Raw genomic sequence first — 18612 nt, 5'->3', positions numbered from 1 at the left:
GATGTGTTTCTCGAGGAGCTACAGGGCATGCCACCTAAGTGAAAAATTTGAGTTTGCCATAAAGCTTATCATAGGCATCGCCCCCATTTCTAAAAGAGCATGCAGAATGTACGGACCAGAATTGGTGGAACTCAAGAAACAAATAGATGATTTGTTGGAGAAAGGCTACATCAGACAAAAACCTCGCCTTGGATAACATAAAGAACCCAACATCGTTTGTCTATCGGTTGTACAAAGAAATTCATCCACGTAATCAATAAATTCTTTTGACCATCGACCCCATTGTACATCAACTGCTAGGTTCATCTGCATTATTTTATAAAATGTAGCACTAATAGTTAAATATTATGCATAATTAAATATTACAAGGTTATTTTTACTTGTAGTAAAATTAATATTCTATAATCTACTGGAAAATATTTGCCGGTTCATCTCTTAGAAAATATAGCATATAACAATACTATAAAAACAAATTTCCTTATATTTTCTCTAAACCGTTTAGCTCAGCAACAAATTTGAAACAACAATTATACAACACACATACAGTCTACGGAATATTTCTTGCTCAAAATAAAACATGAAACTTTTGTAAACATAAAATATAAAAGGATCAAGTTGCTAATATTTTCAATAATTATATTAGTGAAATCTTCAATAATCTGTTGGAAAAACTTGGGCCTTCAACAAAATCTATTAGCTTACATTTTAACTCTTCTATAAAAGTCCATTAACTTCTATTTTCTCTAGAGCATTTAGGCCTTCAATAAAACAACAATTATACAACATACATATAATCTAGAAAACATGTGGAGGATGAATTTCATACATATATCCACTTGCATCTAATTAAAAGCAAACCGTCTAATAAAAAAATTCAAAAGACCAAAAAACATTGCAAACATAAAAGGTGAGAGTATCAAGTTGCTAATTTTTTTCATAATTAGATATTTGAAGTCTTTAAAAATATAGTAGAAAATTGGATCATACATATATCCATTTACAACTAAATACAAATCAAAGAAGGCTATAATCATTTGTCACCATATAAGATGAGAGGATCAACTTGCTAACCTTTTTTTAGCAATAATACATTCAGAATTACCTAGTCTAGTCGTCTAGATCTATTTTAGGCAATTAAACAAGTGTTCGTCAATAAACAAAGCCTACGATCTCTTAGGTGTACCGTACGTCCATGTTTAGCTTAGCTTTCCAGTCGGCCACCATATATATATAGCATCCAACTACAACATATATCGATTGCCATACACATCCATCCATCCATCCATCCATCCCTAAAAATCAAGGCTACACACCAACTTACTTTCTAGGTCTCAAATTAAATGGCCTCCTCGTCCTCCTCCTTGCTGCTGGCGTCGATGGCGGTGGCGGCACTCTTTGTCGTCGGCTCGTGTGGCGGCGCGCTCACCTTCACGATCGGCAAGGACTCCAGCTCCACCAAACTATCCCTCGTCACTAACGTTGCCATCTCCGAGGTGTCGGTCAAGGAGAAGGGCGCCCTGGACTGGTCGGATGATCTCAAGGAGTCGCCAGCCAAAACCTTCACCCTCGATAGCAAGGAGCCGATTAAGGGCCCCATCTCCGTCCGCTTCGCTGTGAAAGGTGGTGGCTACCGCGTCGTTGATGACGTCATCCCTGCCGACTTCAAGCCTGGCTCTGTTTACCAGACAGGCGAACAAATCTGAGTAATGGATTCTGCTGCGTGCAGATTATATTGATCTCTAAAATAAATGTTTGACAGAGACTAATTAAGCACACAAACAAAGCAAGACACTAATTCATTTCCTATGTTTACTTTGTGGTAGGCAACTGCAAAACAATGTATTGTATGCATGTTCTCCTCTCACATATGTTGTTGGTGTGCTGTATATATAATTAATTTCTTAACTTTTTTTCAGGCACATATGTATGTTGAAATCAATACACTAGTAGAAAAAGGCTCAAAACTCGTTGTGCGATATATTTTTACAGGCGGATTCGATTATCAACCGTCTGTGCTATTTTTAGTGGCGGTTCTTTAAGAAAATTGTCACTAAAGATTGTATTTCTACAGGCGATTCCTTAAGAAAACCGCCTGTAAAAATCCATGATTTCTAGTGGCGGTTTTCTTAAGGAACCGCCACTAGAAATCATTTTTATCCTTAATTTTTCGATATTTGCAAACGACCTCGTATGATGAAACCACCAAAATAAAAGTTGTAGATCTCTAAAAGTTATGAAACTTTATAGGTTCACTTGGAGGAAAATTGATGGAACTAAGTCCAATTTGGCAAATCTAGAGGCTAAAAGTGCAACTTTGGGTAAAACAATATAGACATGAGGTTTAAGTGTTTAAATAAGTTGCACGTACCCTATTCTATGTTTCTAGCACCTTTATTTGGATACCAACTCATTTATGCAAGAACAGTGCATTTTGGACTTGGTTTTAGGCACATTGCAAATCCTAGAGAAAATATGGCAAAGAGGTAAGTTTTCCACACATAGTCTATTCAATTACATGCTAAGTCGTAGGAAAGCTCTCAAAGAAAGCCAAAAAGGTTTGGAGGAGATAGGCTCAAAAGAGCTATACTTGGTCTGGTCTAGGTTGCACCGCACAGGTCTGGTGGTGCACCGGACTGGGTCCGTATGACCTAGCCATACTGCTCGGTGTTGGGAATTTTATTATAAAATTAATTAGACTGTGAACAGTACCAGTCCAGTGTGCACCAGACCGCTTCTCCAACGGTCGACTTTGGTGCGCGCCAGGCGCCAACGACTAGATGACGTGACCCGCGGTCCGATGCCACGCAGCTATGGAAAGCGCAGAATCAAATCCCGGACTAGGGGCACATGGACCCGGTCCGATGGTCCACCGGACCGGTTCGGTGCACCCGTAGACAGCCCAGATCTGCATTTTTACAAGGAAGGAGGCAACTGCTCCTAGGCCACTTAGGGCTATAAAAGTAGCCCCTAGGCGCCTCCATTCAGTACCTAAGTACTCCAAGAGCATCACAACACTTCGACATACTATAACAATGCACACTATTGGTTTTAGTGAGATTCAAACGCCAGTTACGAGTTGTTCTTGTGAATTTGTGTACTCGCGCTCTTGTCATTGTGTTTTTTGCGTGTGTTGCTACGATTTGTTCTTGCGTGTGTACTTTCTCTCCCTCCCTTAATCTAAGTTGAGACTTAGATCTTTTGTAAGAATATAAGAGACTCTAACTTGTGGAGATTTCTTGCAAACAGGAATATAAGTGATAAGGAAGACCGTGACACTCAAGTTCGATCTTTGGATCATTTGAGATGGGTTGACTGCAACCCTTTTTCGTTTGGACACCACAACATGGCATAGGAATATACCCTAAATATATATTAATAAGGATATTCTCATATTTCTTATCTTTCCTTTTTTTGTGGAAAACACAAACCTAAGTTTAGGGCCATTTTAGAGAGTAGCTTTGAAAACAAAGAAAATTCTTACCAGTAGTTACTAATCTTTTTGATAGCATATTAATAATCCCAAAATAGAATTTTAGATGTTATAATTGAGCAACAAGGTGCCAGTAACGCAAACCACCGAAGACTAGATGCATGGATGTTCTGTCCGAATTATTATAAATCTTGTGCCCACTAAATACACCATTCGGACCCAAAACACGCACAAACAAATTTACTTATCGGGGCTGGTTCGAAACACCGACAATAGGAATTTGTTCATCGGTCTAGAAAATTAATAGAGGCAAAATTGTACATGCAAGTTATGCACAATAGAGATGCACATCCTTTACCTTGCAATAAGACACCTTTCTTGGTTAAAACTCTGGAAATAAATAATAACATGACCATCTTGATTCATCTTGAACAAGCAAATTCCACTATTGCCAAAAAAATGTGATAATCGGAACAAGCAAATCCCATGGATTCGTGGCTTTTGGTCAACTATAGCACCGGAACTAGCAAATACATATACATGCAAGCAACAATCTCAGTCTTCAATATATTCTTTCACTTGGCCAATTTATAACAGTCAAATCCACAGGTAATTACATGTGGACCAAACCATATGCACCTTAAAACTTGGCGGACCATACGAGTCAGTTTTCCCATCAAAACACAGCACTATACGCTCTATACAAAAGCAGAAACCTGTAACTATGCTACAAACCAATCCAATGTGGACAATGGACAAAAAAATTATACACACATGCATCACTCACAACCAACGCCAACTGAAACCCCAAACAAGATGGCAAAGTCACCAATGTCGCATGCATCATCAAGCTACATCAGACGCTGACGCGTCTGGCTTCGAGGCACTGTGACAATCGCTGGACCTGGGGGACGATGATGGCTCGCCCAGGCTGGCCACTGGAGATTCTAGCTTGGAGGGGACAGGGCAGTGTTCTTCGTCTACTGGATTTTCTTCAACCGCAGGCAGAACGTTCTCAGCACATATGAGGCCGTTGTCGTTGTCGTCGTCTTCTTCTGGTTCGGTGCCTTCCATGTCGCCGTCATCCAATGAGACAACGTCGTGGGTGGTGAACTGATGGAAGTCGACAATCTCACGCAGGAAGCGGTTTTCACGGGCATACGTCGAGTTTTCCTGCGCCAGCCTCGATTTCTCGGACAGCAATGTCTCCAGCTGCACGCGAATCTGATTCAACAATGGGTAGTTCAGAGTGACGATAGATACGGAGAACAGGTTGCACTCGTTGGTTCACAAGCACATGACCATGTTTTATATACCGCATTTCAGAGGATGCAGTGATACTCTTTAGGTGTTGTTAAAGAACAAGCGACAGTACCGACAAGATACCGGGCCAAAAATTTTCATGAATCATGACCATATACTATTGTTTCATATGAATCTCAATTTATGTAATGCTGAATTTCAAAAGAGGAATGGATATTAACAGCAACTTATATAATTTAATTTAAAGATTCACATGTACTAATATTTTTTTGGTCAGTCTGGTGACAAGTTATCACCTATTGGAATGTTGTTGATGAATTGAAGGCCAAGGTATATGCATGTAATCCACGAAAAAGACATTGAACCTGACAACAGATACGTTTGATCAGGGGGGGAAAGATTACCAAGTCATCGTCTTCTTCAGTTTTGCTCCCTTTCTGCTTTGTTTCTCGCAAGAGCCTGTTCTCTTCCTCCAGCTGAGCGCATCGCTGCTTCGCAAAGGCTAGATCTGCTTTAACAGATTTTAGTTCACGGAGTACAAGTTTTGCTTTAGCAGCCATTGCATTAGCAACCTGAAATAATTTATACAAGTGCACAGAAAGGGGTCAGTCCTGGTAGATACATACTACAGCAGAATCATCCAGTTTACTTATCTGAAGGATTCATATAGTGATAGCGAGAAGGAGAAACTACCATATTTTTATGTTTTTACCGAAGCAAAAGTTATGCTAATTCAGTGTGAGCAAGAGACAGATGGTCACAATGCTAAGGTTTTGATGATGCTACAAATCATAACAAAACATTGGGCAACATCAGAAGATACTGGTTTCCGAAAACTAATTATGCCCCTCGTTTCGCAAGACTAGTCACTAGAAAACATAGATTTTGATGTTGACATGCACATACAAGGACCACCAAGTGTCGAAGGTTTTCCGATGCATGTAAAAGAAAATTCTGGTTTCCTGCATAGAAGATGTAAAATAACATGTATATTTGCCATCAAGATATAAGCATGTGGCGGCACCTTACGTCGCGAGAAGCTTTCAGTCCAGTCTCCTGGGCAGCAGATTCAGGCTGCCGGAGTGAAAGATCAGGGGTGCTAAGCGTATGCTTATCTACCGCTGAATTCGGCACATGAGGGCTTGAGCCAGCAGGTTTCCTCCTGATCTGAATTTTCTTTGTTTCCTCAATAATACTGGAGGTCTTGTTATCCACGATCGTGAGCCCTTCCTGTAAAACAAAGAAAACAACAGGTGATCACTGATCAGTTTAGAAAACGGCTCTAGAAGTTTATGACTCAACTGAAGGGGAGAAAACAACGGAGCGAGATGCACAGAATTAAGTAAAACACATTACTTCCAAAGCATTCTTTATTTTTCCACTAAGCTGGTTGACAGAAGCAGAAAGAGCCTCGGGTCTGATCCGCGACGCGGCGTCTCCGGCCTTCCAGTGGTTCTCAAATGACCAGCGAGAATTAGGAGCCTGAAATTACATAAAAAGGTAAGAAAATCGGAATAGATGTAGACCTAAAGGCAACCTTGGACGTTACTGAAGAAAGAGAGTCAGTAATGCCTGCGCGACAAGTTCACTTGTGACTGTCAACATGTCCAGACATTCAGATGCACTTTGTGCCTCACCAACCTGATCTTTGCTGGATGCCGTGGCGTCGCTACGAGGCCGTTCTTTCCGCAAGTCCTCGAACTTATGCGCCAACCCGTCCTCGTCGAGGATCCCCTTGGCTCTGGTCGCCAGAGTTCGCCACAGCCCGAGCTTGGGCTCATCTATGCTTTTGAACGACGTGTAGCCGTGGGACGAGGCGGAGTCCTGCACAGGCATGCCAACCAAAGCATATATCATCAGATCACGGTGTTGTGGACTGCAGTGCTCTGGAGCTAGCTAGTCGATCTACAACTACAAGCAAGCCAAGCAGCGGCGCACAGCAAAACAGGAGGCAGGGGGAGGAGGGTAGGAGTGCGTGCCTGGGGATAGGAGCTCCGGTGATCGGCGGCGGCGACTCCCTGCTTCCGGCGGTAGGCCATGGGGATTGGGGATGCCGGTGGAATCTTTCACGCGGCACGGCACAGGACACCGTGCCGCCCAAGAAGAGGATCAGTCAAGCAACCGGCCCTTCCGGGGACGCGTCGTGGCCAGTTCTCCGCCGCCGCCTAGCGAGTTGCCTCTTCCGTGCTGGCGACGATGGGTGGGCGATGGCCAACCTGGAGCTGTCGAGTCTTGATTCCGCGGGCGGGGGGAGAAGGAAAAGAAAAGAAACTGGCGACAGCGAGGCTGCGCGTTACTTCGCCCCCACCAACACACCAAACCTGCTAGAAATAGTCATCGGTGAACAATTAGCAGTTCACGAGGCCGGTGCCAATGACCCAATGTTATGCAAAATAGCAATACCATTTTTGTTCAGCTATGGCAAATAGCGGGTTTATAAAAAATATAAAAACTATGTATAATTTATAAAAAAATATGGAAGAAGATATTCGACTAAGAGCAATATATTTCCAAGGCTCCAGGACACAATACGTGATCCATGGAATTAAAGTGTTTAACACTTCAATAATACAGTTAGCCACTAGTTAGGTAGCTGCACAACATGAAATTAATATGTTTGCTTAGTTCTAAAATACTAGAATATTAGAGTAGTAAAGAGTTCACCAGCTCGCCGCTATGGTAGCAACAGTACAACATAATACCATGATTTGGTACATAACAAAAAAAAATTATTAGTGCAAGCGAACGATTATTAGTGCAATATATTCATCAATCAGCACTTGAGGACTGATAATCCATGTCAATAGCATGTGCACCATCTTTTTTGTAAGCATATAACTTATGCTAACGTTACGATCCTGAAAAGAGGATGGGTGCACGGCGACGACAGCGCGAGTGAGGAGAGGGAAAGGGGCAGTGTCATGGGGAGGGGGAGGGATGAGGTATGATCCAAATAATATTGTCCATTAAATTTGAGTGGGTAAAGATGATAAGGTTATCCAGCGATCCGAACCGTTAGTTTTGATGGTGTGTTAAGTATAGATGTAATTTGTTTGGTGAATTTAGTAGAGGTTATGAGTGCTGAGGTTATTTGGTTGGGTTAGTTTTGCAAAGTTAAAGCTAGTGGATTATATAGTGATATAGATGAATCAAAGCTCAAGTTGATCTTTATTACACTCATTAATGTCTTGTTTTGCTTATGCCTTATGGTACTTGAATTAAAAATCGTGTTTGGTTGTGCATCAAGTCCATAAAAATAAAAACTAACATAGCGTTGATGTGGCTATAGGCTGACAGTATAGGCTATGCACCGGAAAGTTCTGATAGATAAAGGCTGATAGTGGTAAATACATACCAATTGATAATGTTGTGGTGATAGATACACACCCGTCGAAAATTCAGCCTAATATCTTTAAACATGTGTTCCATGTAATTAAACATATGATAACGGTACTTTACTTAACATCCAACTATCATTTCTCTTCATAACTTTTGAATAGACATCTTCCTTCACTGCAACAAAGTAAATTTTCGGCAGCCAATTTTCGGTAGCCAATGTTTGACTCTCTTTTCGATCGCCACTAAAAAAATTAAGGGGGTGTTTGGTTTAAAGAATCAAACTATTTTAGATAAGGTGGTGCATCATAAGTCCATTCGACAAATTTGGTGGAATGAGCTCATTCCTCATATTACTAATAATTATTAGCCTATGGGAAGTGAAATGGTGATGAATAAAAGCATTCCATTCCACAAACCAAACAAAAAAGTGATGTATGAGAAGATGATGGACTAGCTCATTCCTCAAACCAAACACGCCATAAGTTATTTTTATAACTGATAGTTGGCTACTAAAAATAACTTACTTTCTTAGATGATATTCTTCACCTAGAGCAAAAATGTCACGCTCACGACCTTTAAATCCTTGGTCTCGATCATGGAGACCTTAAAATTGTGCAAATGTGAGGCTGCTATGAATGTAGGTTCTAGATTTGATGGTGGCGAAAAAGTTAGTGTTTGAGAAGAGCCTAAGAGACAAAGCAGTTATAGATGTATGCTGGATGGCAAGGATGTTAATAGATGGGTCATGTGCAACTCAAAGAGTCAAATACCATGGTGTAGTTCTATTTATAGCCTGTTGCGAAAGCCTAAACACCATAGAGTTGTGGAAGTCGAAGCGACGTGAATTTCTTTACCGTTGTGTCAGCAGAGAAGCTGAAGTGATGTGGATTTATAGAATCAGAAGCGCTAGTCCAGTAAAGTGGCTGAGTCTTGAATAGTAAATGCCCGAGCCTATATACTTGGGGGCCACATAACAAATCAGGGGACTCGACCAAAAGAGATAACAACTCAGACATAGAAAGTCAAGCTATATAAGAAGATTTAGGATAACAGCCTTATATGTCTGAGCCAATGTCTTACCAAATAAGCCTCGGGGGCTACGATTTAGAATAATATACTAGGAATATCCCCCCTACAATCCAGTGAAGAAGCCTATGATAGATGGGTCCATGAGCTTGACCGAAAGCCTGGGGACTCATTCCACATGATCATAAAAAGGTTTAACCAACAAGGAAGATAAGAATGACAACGACCCTAAACCCTAAATCCCATATACCCAAACCCTTAGCCCACACACGCCTGTGAAACCGCGAGGGTCGGCTCTGATACCATTTGCAACACCTCGTTGAAAGTCGCCTAGAGGGGGGGTGAATAGGGCGAAACTGAAATTTACAAATATAAACACAACTACAAGCCGGGTTAGCGTTAGAAATGTAAACGAGTCCGCGAGAGAGGGCGCAAAACAAATCGCAAGCAAATGAAGAGTGTGACACGCGGATTTGTTTTACCGAGGTTCGGTTCTCGCAAACCTACTCCCCGTTGAGGAGGCCACAAAGGCCGGGTCTCTTTCAACCCTTCCCTCTCTCAAACGGTTCCTCGGACCGAGTGAGCTTCTCTTCTCAAATTAAAGCCGGGAATAAAACTTCCCCGCAAGGGCCACCACACAATTGGTGCCTCTTGCCTTGATTACAATTGAATGTTGATCACAAGAGCAAGTGAGAAAGAAAAGAAGCAATCCAAGCGCAAGAGCTCAAAAGAACACGACAAATCTCTCTCGCTAATCACTAAAGCCTTTTGTGGAATTGGAGAGGATTTGATCTCTTTGGTGTGTCTAGAATTGAATGCCTAGCTCTTGTAAGTGGTTGAGAAGTGGAAAACTTGGATGCAATGAATGGTGGGGTGGTTGGGGTATTTATAGCCCCAACCACCAAAAGTGGCCGTTGGGAGGCTGTCTGTTCGATGGCGCACCGGACAGTCCGGTGCACACCGGACATGTCCGGTGCCCCCGCCACGTCATCACTGCCGTTGGATTCTGACCGTTGGAGCTTCTGACTTGTGGGCCCGCCTGGATGTCCGGTGCACACCGGACATGCACTGTACCTTGTCCGGTGCGCCAGTATGGGCGCGCCTGACTTCTGCGCGCGCTGCGCGCGCATTAATTGCGTCGCAGGTAGCCGTTGGCGCCGAATAGCCGTTGCTCCGGAGTTGCACCGGACAGTCCGGTGTACACCGGACATGTCCGGTGAATTATAGCGGACTAGCCGTTGGAGATTCCCGAAGCCGGCGAGTTCCTGAGGCCACTCTTCCTTGGCGCACCGGACACTGTCCGGTGTACACCGGACAGTCCGGTGAATTATAGCGGAGTCGCCTCTGGAAATTCCCGAAGGTGGCGAGTTTGCGTTGGAGTCCTCTGGTGCACCGGACATGTCCGGTGGTGCACCGGACACTGTCCGGTGGCACACCGGACAGTCCGGTGCGCCAGACCAGAGGTGCCTTCGGTTGACCCCTTTGCTCTTTTGTTGAATCCAACTCTTGGTCTTTTTATTGGCTAAGTGTGAACCTTTAACACCTGTATAACTTATACACTGGAGCAAACTAGTTAGTCCAATTATTTGTGTTGGGCAATTCAACCACCAAAATTAATTAGGGACTAGGTGTAAGCCTAATTCCCTTTCAATCTCCCCCTTTTTGGTGATTGATGCCAACACAAACCAAAGCAAATATGGAAGTGCATAATTGAACTAGTTTGCATAATGTAAGTGTAAAGGTTGCTTGGAATTGAGCCAATATAAGTACTTACAAGATATGCATGGATCGTTTCTTTCTTATTTAACATTTTGGACCATGCTTGCACCACATGTTTTGTTTTTGCAAACTCTTTTGTAAATCCTATTCAAAGTTCTTTTGCAAATAGTCAAAGGCAAATGAATAAGATTTTGAGAAGCATTTTCAAGATTTGAAATTTTCTCCCCCTGTTTCAAATGCTTTTCCTTTGACTAAACAAAACTCCCCCTAAATGAGATTCTCTTCTTAGTGTTCAAGAGGGTTTTGATATATCATTTTTGAAATACTACTTTCTCCTTTTTTTTGGAACACAATAGGATACCAATTGAAAAATATTCAACACTTAGTTTTTGAAATTGGTGTGGTGGTGCTGTCCTTTTGCTTTGGGCTCATACTCTCTCCCCCTTTGGCATGAATCGCCAAAAACGGAATCATTAGAGCCCGCGAAGTGCTATTTTCCCTTTTGGTCATAAATAAATGAGTTAAGATTATACCAAAGACGAAGTCCTTTTACTCTCTCCCCCAAAGATGGAGAGTCTCTTGGAGCGACGGCGAAGGATGAGTTACGGAGTGGAAGCCTTTGTCTTCGCCGAAGACTCCAATTCCCTTTTAATACACCTATGACTTGGTTTGAAATAGACTTAAAAAACACATTAGTCATAGCATATGAAAGAGACATGATCAAAGGTATATAGAAGAGCAATGTGTGCAATTTAACAAAAGAAGTTCCTAGAATCAAGAATATTTAGCTCATGCCTAAGTTTGTTAAAAGATTGTTCATCAAGAGGCTTGGTAAAGATATCGGCTAATCGATCTTTAGTATTAATGTATGAAATCTCGATATCTCCCTTTTGTTGGTGATCCCTAAGAAAATGATACCGAATGGCTATGTGTTTAGTGCGACTATGCTCGACGGGATTATCCGCCATCTTGATTGCACTCTCATTATCACATAGCAAAGGGACTTTGGTTAATTTGTAATCGTAGTCCCGCAGGGTTTGCCTCATCCAAAGCAATTGCCCACAACAATGTCCTGCGGCAATGTACTCGGCTTCGGCGGTGGAAAGAGCGACCGAATTTTGCTTCTTTGAAGCCCAAGACACCAAGGATCTTCCCAAGAACTGGCAAGTCCCCGATGTGCTCTTCCTATTGATTTTGCACCCCGCCCAATCGGCATCCGAATAACCAATCAAATCAAACGTGGATCCCCGAGGGTACCAAAGCCCAAACTTAGGAGTATAAGCCAAATATCTCAAGATTCGTTTTACGGCCGTAAGGTGAGCTTCCTTAGGGTCGGCTTGGAATCTTGCACACATGCATACGGAAAGCATAATATCCGGTCGAGATGCACATAAATAGAGTAAAGAACCTATCATTGACCAGTATACCTTTTGATCCACGGACTTACCTCCCGTGTTGAGGTCGAGATGCCCATTGGTTCCCATGGGTGTCTTGATGGGCTTGGCATCCTTCATCCCAAACTTGTTTAGAATGTCTTGAGTGTACTTCGTTTGGCTAATGAAGGTGCCCTCTTGGAGTTGCTTCACTTGGAATCCTAAGAAATACTTCAACTCCCCCATCATAGACATCTCGAACTTTTGTGTCATGATCCTACTAAACTCTTCACATGTAGACTCGTTAGTAGACCCAAATATAATATCATCAACATAAATTTGGCATACAAACAAGTCATTTTCAAGAGTTTTAGTAAAGAGTGTAGGATCAGCCTTTCCGACTTTGAAGCCATTAGCAATAAGAAAATCTCTAAGACATTCATACCATGCTCTTGGGGCTTGCTTGAGCCCATAAAGCGCCTTAGAGAGCTTATAGACATGGTTAGGATACTCACTGTCTTCAAAGCCGGGAGGTTGCTCAACATAGACCTCTTCCTTGATTGGTCCATTGAGGAAGGCACTTTTCACGTCCATTTGATAAAGCTTAAAGCCATGGTAAGTAGCATAGGCTAATAATATGCGAATTGACTCAAGCCTAGCTACGGGTGCATAGGTTTCACCGAAATCCAAACCTTTGACTTGGGAGTATCCCTTGGCCACGAGTCGAGCTTTGTTCCTTGTCACCACACCATGCTCATCTTGCTTGTTGCGGAAGACCCATTTGGTTCCTACAACATTTTGATTAGGACGTGGAACCAAATGCCATACCTCATTCCTAGTGAAGTTGTTGAGCTCCTCTTGCATTGCCACCACCCAATCCGAATCTTGTAGTGCTTCCTCCACCCTGTGTGGCTCAATAGAGGAAACAAAAGAGTAATGTTCACAAAAATGTGCAATACGAGATCTAGTAGTTACCCCCTTATGAATGTTGCCGAGGATGGTGTCGACGGGGTGATCTCGTTGGATTGCTTGGTGGACTCTTGGGTGTGGCGGCCTTTGCTCTTCATCCTCCTTGTCTTGATTATTTGCATCTCCCCCTTGATCATTGTCGTCATCTTGAGGTGGCTCATTTGCTTGATCTTCTACTTCATCAACTTGAGCCTCATCCTCATTTTGAGTTGGTGGAGATGCTTGCGTGGAGGAGGATGGTTGATCTTGTGCATTTGGAGGCTCTTCGGATTCCTTAGGACATACATCCCCAATGGACATGTTCCTTAGCGCGATGCACGGAGCCTCTTCAATACCTATCTCATCAAGATCAACTTGCTCTACTTGAGAGCCGTTAGTCTCATCAAACACAACGTCACAAGAAACTTCAACAAGTCCTGAGGACTTGTTAAAGACTCTATATGCCCTTGTGTTTGAGTCATATCCTAGTAAAAAGCCTTCTACAGTTTTAGGAGCAAATTTTGATTTTCTACCTCTTTTAACAAGAATAAAGCATTTGCTACCAAAAACTCTAAAATATGAAATATTTGGCTTTTTACCAGTTAGGAGTTCATAGGATGTCTTCTTGAGGATTCGGTGTAGATATAACCGGTTGATGGCGTAGCAGGCGGTGTTGACTGCCTCGGCCCAAAACCGATCCGGTGTCTTGTACTCATCAAGCATGGTTCTTGCCATGTCCAATAGAGTTCGATTCTTCCTCTCCACTACACCATTTTGTTGTGGAGTGTAGGGAGAAGAGAACTCATGCTTGATGCCCTCCTCCTCAAGGAAACCTTCTATTTGTGAGTTCTTGAACTCCGTTCCATTGTCGCTTCTAATTTTCTTGATCCTTAAGCCGAACTCATTTTGAGCCCGTCTCAAGAATCCTTTTAAGGTCTCTTGGGTTTGAGATTTTTCCTGCAAAAAGAATACCCAAGTGAAGCGAGAATAATCATCCACAATAACTAGACAGTACTTACTCCCGCCGATGCTTATGTAAGCGATCGGGCCGAATAGATCCATGTGAAGGAGCTCCAGTGGCCTGTCACTTGTCATAATGTTCTTGTGTGGATGATGAGTCCCAACTTGCTTTCCTGCTTGGCATGCGCTACAAATCCTGTCTTTCTCAAAATGAACATTTATTAGTCCCAAAATGTGCTCTCCCTTTAGAAGCTTATGAAGATTCTTCATCCCAACATGGGCTAGTCGGCGATGCCAGAGCCAACCCATGTTAGTCTTAGCAATTAAGCATGTGTCGAGTTCAGCTCTATCAAAATCTACCAAGTATAGCTGACCCTCCAACACACCCTTAAATGCTATTGAATCATCACTTCTTCTAAAGACAGTGACACCTACATCAGTGAATAGACAGTTGTAGCCCATTTGACATAATTGGGATACAGAAAGCAAATTGTAATCTAAAGAGTCTACAAGAAAAACATTGGAAATAGTATGGTCAGGTGATATAGCAATTTTACCCAAACCTTTGACCAAACCTTGATTTCCATCCCCGAATGTGATAGCTCGTTGGGGATCTAGGTTTTTCTCATATGAGGAGAACATCTTCTTCTCCCCGGTCATGTGGTTTGTGCACCCGCTGTCGAGTATCCAACTTGAGCCCCCGGATGCATAAACCTACAAAACAATTTTAGTTCTTGACTTTAGGTACCCAAACAGTTTTGGGTCCTTTGGCATTAGAAACAAGAACTTTGGGTACCCAAACACAAGTCTTAGAGCCCTTGTGTTTGCCCCCAACAAACTTGGCAACTACCTTGCCGGATTTGTTAGTAAGCACATAAGAAGCATCAAAAGTTTTAAATGAAATAGCATGATCATTTGATGCATTAGGAGTTTTCTTCTTAGGCAACTTAGCACGGGTTGGTTGCCTAGAACTAGATGTCTCACCCTTATACATAAAAGCATGATTAGGGCCAGAGTGAGACTTCCTAGAGTGTATTCTCCTAATTTTGCTCTCGGGATAACTGGCAGGGTACAAAATCTAACCCTCGTTATCCTGAGGCATGGGAGCCTTGCCCTTAACAAAGTTAGACAATTTTTTAGGAGGGGCATTAAGTTTGACATTGTCTCCCCTTTGGAAGCCAATGCCATCCTTGATGCCAGGGCGTCTCCCATTATAGAGCATACTTCTAGCAAATTTAAACTTTTCATTTTCTAAGTTATGCTCGGCAATTTTAGCATCTAGTTTTGCTATATGATCATTTTGTTGTTTAATTAACGACATGTGATCATAAATAGCATTAACATCAATATTTCTACATCTAGTGCAAATAGAAGTGTGCTCAACAATAGATGTAGAGGGTTTGCAAGATTTTAATTCAACAACCTTAGCATGTAACATATCATTCTTAGTTCTAAGGTCGGAAATAATAGAATTGCAAACATCAAAATCCTTAGCCTTAGCAACCAAATTTTCATTTTCTACTCTAAGGCTAGCAAGAGAATCATTTAATTCCTTAATCTTAGCAAGCAAATCATCATTATCATTTCTAAGATTGGGAATTGAAGCATCACAAACATGAGACTCAACCTTAGCAATTAAACTAGCATTTTCATTTCTAAGGTTGACAATGGTGTCATGGCAAGTGCTTAGCTCACTAGATAGTTTTTGACATTTTTCTACTTCTAGAGCATAAGCATTTTTAACCTTAACATGTTTCTTGTTTTCTTTAATTAGAAAATCCTCTTGGGAATCCAAAAGGTCATCCTTTTCATGAATAGCACTAATCAATTCATTTAATTTTTCTTTTTGTTCCATGTTAAGATTGGCAAAAAGGGTAAGCAAGTTATCCTCCTCATCACTAGCATTATCATCACTAGAGGATTCATATTTTGCGGAGGATTTAGATTTAACCTTCTTCCTTTTGTCGTCCTTTGCCATGAGGCACTTGTGGCCGACGTTGGGGAAGAGAAGCCCCTTGGTGACGGCGATGTTGGCGGCGTCCTCGTCGGAGGAGGACTCGGTGGAGCTCTCGTCGGAGTTCCACTCGCGGCATACGTGGGCATCGCCGCCCCTCTTCTTGTGGTACCTCTTCTTTTCTCTTCTCTTGCCCTTCTTGTCGTTGTCCCTGTCACTGTCACTTGATAATGGACATTTGGCGATAAAGTGACCGGGCTTACCACACTTGTAGCAAACCTTCTTGGAACGGGATTTGTAGTCTTTCCCTTTCCGTTGCTTGAGGATTTGGCGAAAGCTTTTGATGATTAAAGCCATCTCCTCATTGTCGAGCTTGGAGGCGTCAATTGGTTGTCTACTTGGTGTAGACTCCTCCTTCTTCTCCTCCGTCGCCTTGAAGGCCACCGGTTGCGCCTCGGACGTGGAGGGTTTGTCAAGCTCGTTGATCTTCTTTGATCCTTTAATCATACATTCAAAGCTCACAAAATTCCCGATAACTTCCTCGGGGGTCATTAGTGGGTATCTAGGATTACCACGAATTAATTGAACTTGAATGGGGTTAAGGAAAATGAGAGCTCTTAGAATAACCTTAACCACCTCGTGGTCGTCCCACTTTTTGCTCCCGAGGTTGCGCACATGGTTCACCAAGGTTTTGAGCCGGTTGTACATATCTTGTGGCTCCTCCCCTTGGCGAAGACGAAAGCGTCCGAGCTCCCCCTCGATCGTTTCCCGCTTGGTGATCTTTGTTAGTTCATCACCCTCGTGCGCGGTCTTGAGGAGGTCCCAAATCTCCTTCGCATTCTTCAACCCTTGCACCTTGTTGTATTCTTCCTTACTTAGAGAAGCAAGGAGTATGGTTGTAGCTTGAGAGTTGAAGTGCTCGATTTGGGCCACCTCGTCCTCATCATAATCCTTATCCCCTACGGATGGTACCTGTGCTCCAAACTCAACAACATTCCATATACTTTTGTGGAGTGAGGTTAGATGAAATTTCATTAAATCACTCCACCTAGCATAATCTTCACCGTCAAAGGTTGGCGGTTTGCCTAATGGAACGGAAAGTAATGGAGTATGTCTAGATGTACGAGGATAGTGTAAGGGGATCTTACTAAACTTCTTACGCTCTTGGCGTTTAGAAGTTACGGAGGGCGCACCGGAGCCGGAGATCGATGTTGATGAAGTGTCGGTCTCGTAGTAGACCACTTTCCTCATCCTCTTGTGCTTGTCCCCACTCCGATGCGGCTTGTGGGAAGAAGATTTTTCCTTCTTCTCTTTGTGGTGAGAAGAAGATTTCTTCTCCTTCCCTTTGTTGGAGGAGCTCTTCTTCTTCTCCTTCCTCTTGGTGCGGGACTCTTCCGATGAAGTGCTCCCGTAGCTTGTAGTGGGCTTTTCGCCGGTCTCCATCTCCTTCTTGGCGTGATCTCCCGACATCACTTCGAGCGGTTAGGCTCTAATGAAGCACCGCCCTCTGATACCAATTGAAAGTCGCCTAGAGGGGGGGCGAATAGGGCGAAACTGAAATTTACAAATATAAACACAACTACAAGTCGGGTTAGCGTTAGAAATGTAAACGAGTCCGCGAGAGAGGGCGCAAAACAAATCGCAAGCAAATGAAGAGTGTGACACGCGGATTTGTTTTACCGAGGTTCGGTTCTCGCAAACCTACTCCCCGTTGAGGAGGCCACAAAGGCCGGGTCTCTTTCAACCCTTCCCTCTCTCAAACGGTCCCTCGGACCGAGTGAGCTTCTCTTCTCAAATTAAAGCCGGGAATAAAACTTCCCCGCAAGGGCCACCACACAATTGGTGCCTCTTGCCTTGATTACAATTGAATGTTGATCACAAGAGCAAGTGAGAAAGAAAAGAAGCAATCCAAGCGCAAGAGCTCAAAAGAACACGGCAAATCTCTCTCGCTAATCACTAAAGCCTTTTGTGGAATTGGAGAGGATTTGATCTCTTTGGTGTGTCTAGAATTGAATGCCTAGCTCTTGTAAGTGGTTGAGAAGTGGAAAACTTGGATGCAATGAATGGTGGGGTGGTTGGGGTATTTATAGCCCCAACCACCAAAAGTAGCCGTTGGGAGGCTGTCTGTTCGATGGCGCACCGGACAGTCCGGTGCACACCGGACATGTCCGGTGCCCCCGCCACGTCATCACTGTCGTTGGATTCTGACCGTTGGAGCTTCTGACTTGTGGGCCCGCCTGGATGTCCGGTGCACACCGGACATGCACTGTACCTTGTCCGGTGCGCCAGTATGGGCGCGCCTGACTTCTGCGCGCGCTGCGCGCGCATTAATTGCGTCGCAGGTAGCCGTTGGCGCCGAATAGCCGTTGCTCCGGAGTTGCACCGGACAGTCCGGTGTACACCGGACATGTCCGGTGAATTATAGCGGACTAGCCGTTGGAGATTCCCGAAGCCGGCGAGTTCCTGAGGCCACTCTTCCTTGGCGCACCGGACACTGTCCGGTGTACACCGGACAGTCCGGTGAATTATAGCAGAGTCGCCTCTGGAAATTCCCGAAGGTGGCGAGTTTGCGTTGGAGTCCTCTGGTGCACCGGACATGT

The 18612-nt window shown here is 43.3% G+C and overlaps 2 protein-coding genes across 2 annotated transcripts; one reads left to right on the top strand and one right to left on the bottom strand.

The window, feature by feature from the left end:
• The first annotated feature begins 1267 nt into the window (after nucleotides 1-1267).
• On the top strand, nucleotides 1268-1933 carry LOC100284234 (pollen allergen Phl p 2). The gene has a single exon (NM_001157129.2). It carries the CDS (start codon nucleotides 1341-1343, stop codon nucleotides 1701-1703), a length of 363 nt encoding a protein of 120 aa, NP_001150601.1. The 5' UTR covers nucleotides 1268-1340; the 3' UTR covers nucleotides 1704-1933.
• Nucleotides 1934-4130: 2197 nt separating this feature from the next.
• Nucleotides 4131-6958, bottom strand: LOC100275413 (uncharacterized). Its single transcript, NM_001149490.3, has 6 exons — nucleotides 6673-6958; nucleotides 6335-6517; nucleotides 6050-6175; nucleotides 5723-5923; nucleotides 5098-5265; nucleotides 4131-4654 (listed from the first exon to the last, which is right to left on the bottom strand). Exons 1-6 carry the CDS (start codon nucleotides 6730-6732, stop codon nucleotides 4277-4279), a joined length of 1116 nt encoding a protein of 371 aa, NP_001142962.2. The 5' UTR covers nucleotides 6733-6958; the 3' UTR covers nucleotides 4131-4276.
• Between the last annotated feature and the right edge of the window lie 11654 nt (nucleotides 6959-18612).

This window comes from Zea mays, chromosome 3 (genome assembly GCF_902167145.1).
Source record: "Zea mays cultivar B73 chromosome 3, Zm-B73-REFERENCE-NAM-5.0, whole genome shotgun sequence".
In the NCBI taxonomy this organism is placed as follows: domain Eukaryota; kingdom Viridiplantae; phylum Streptophyta; class Magnoliopsida; order Poales; family Poaceae; genus Zea; species Zea mays.
Note: the sequence above shows the minus strand (reverse complement) of the source record. Positions and strands in the feature narration are given on the sequence as shown.

What these genes read in the sequence shown, in the direction of transcription:
- LOC100275413 (NM_001149490.3), bottom strand. Translation starts at nt 6,732, where the DNA reads ATGGCCTACCGCCGGAAGCAGGGAGTCGCCGCCGCCGATCACCGGAGC. An exon ending in GACTGAAAGCTTCTCGCGAC is followed by an intron (nt 5,266 to 5,722) that starts GTAAGGTGCCGC and finishes AAATTATTTCAG; the next exon opens with GTTGCTAATGCAATGGCTGC. An exon ending in CTGAAGAAGACGATGACTTG is followed by an intron (nt 4,655 to 5,097) that starts GTAATCTTTCCC and finishes TTGTTGAATCAG; the next exon opens with ATTCGCGTGCAGCTGGAGAC.
- LOC100284234 (NM_001157129.2), top strand. Translation starts at nt 1,341, where the DNA reads ATGGCCTCCTCGTCCTCCTCCTTGCTGCTGGCGTCGATGGCGGTGGCG.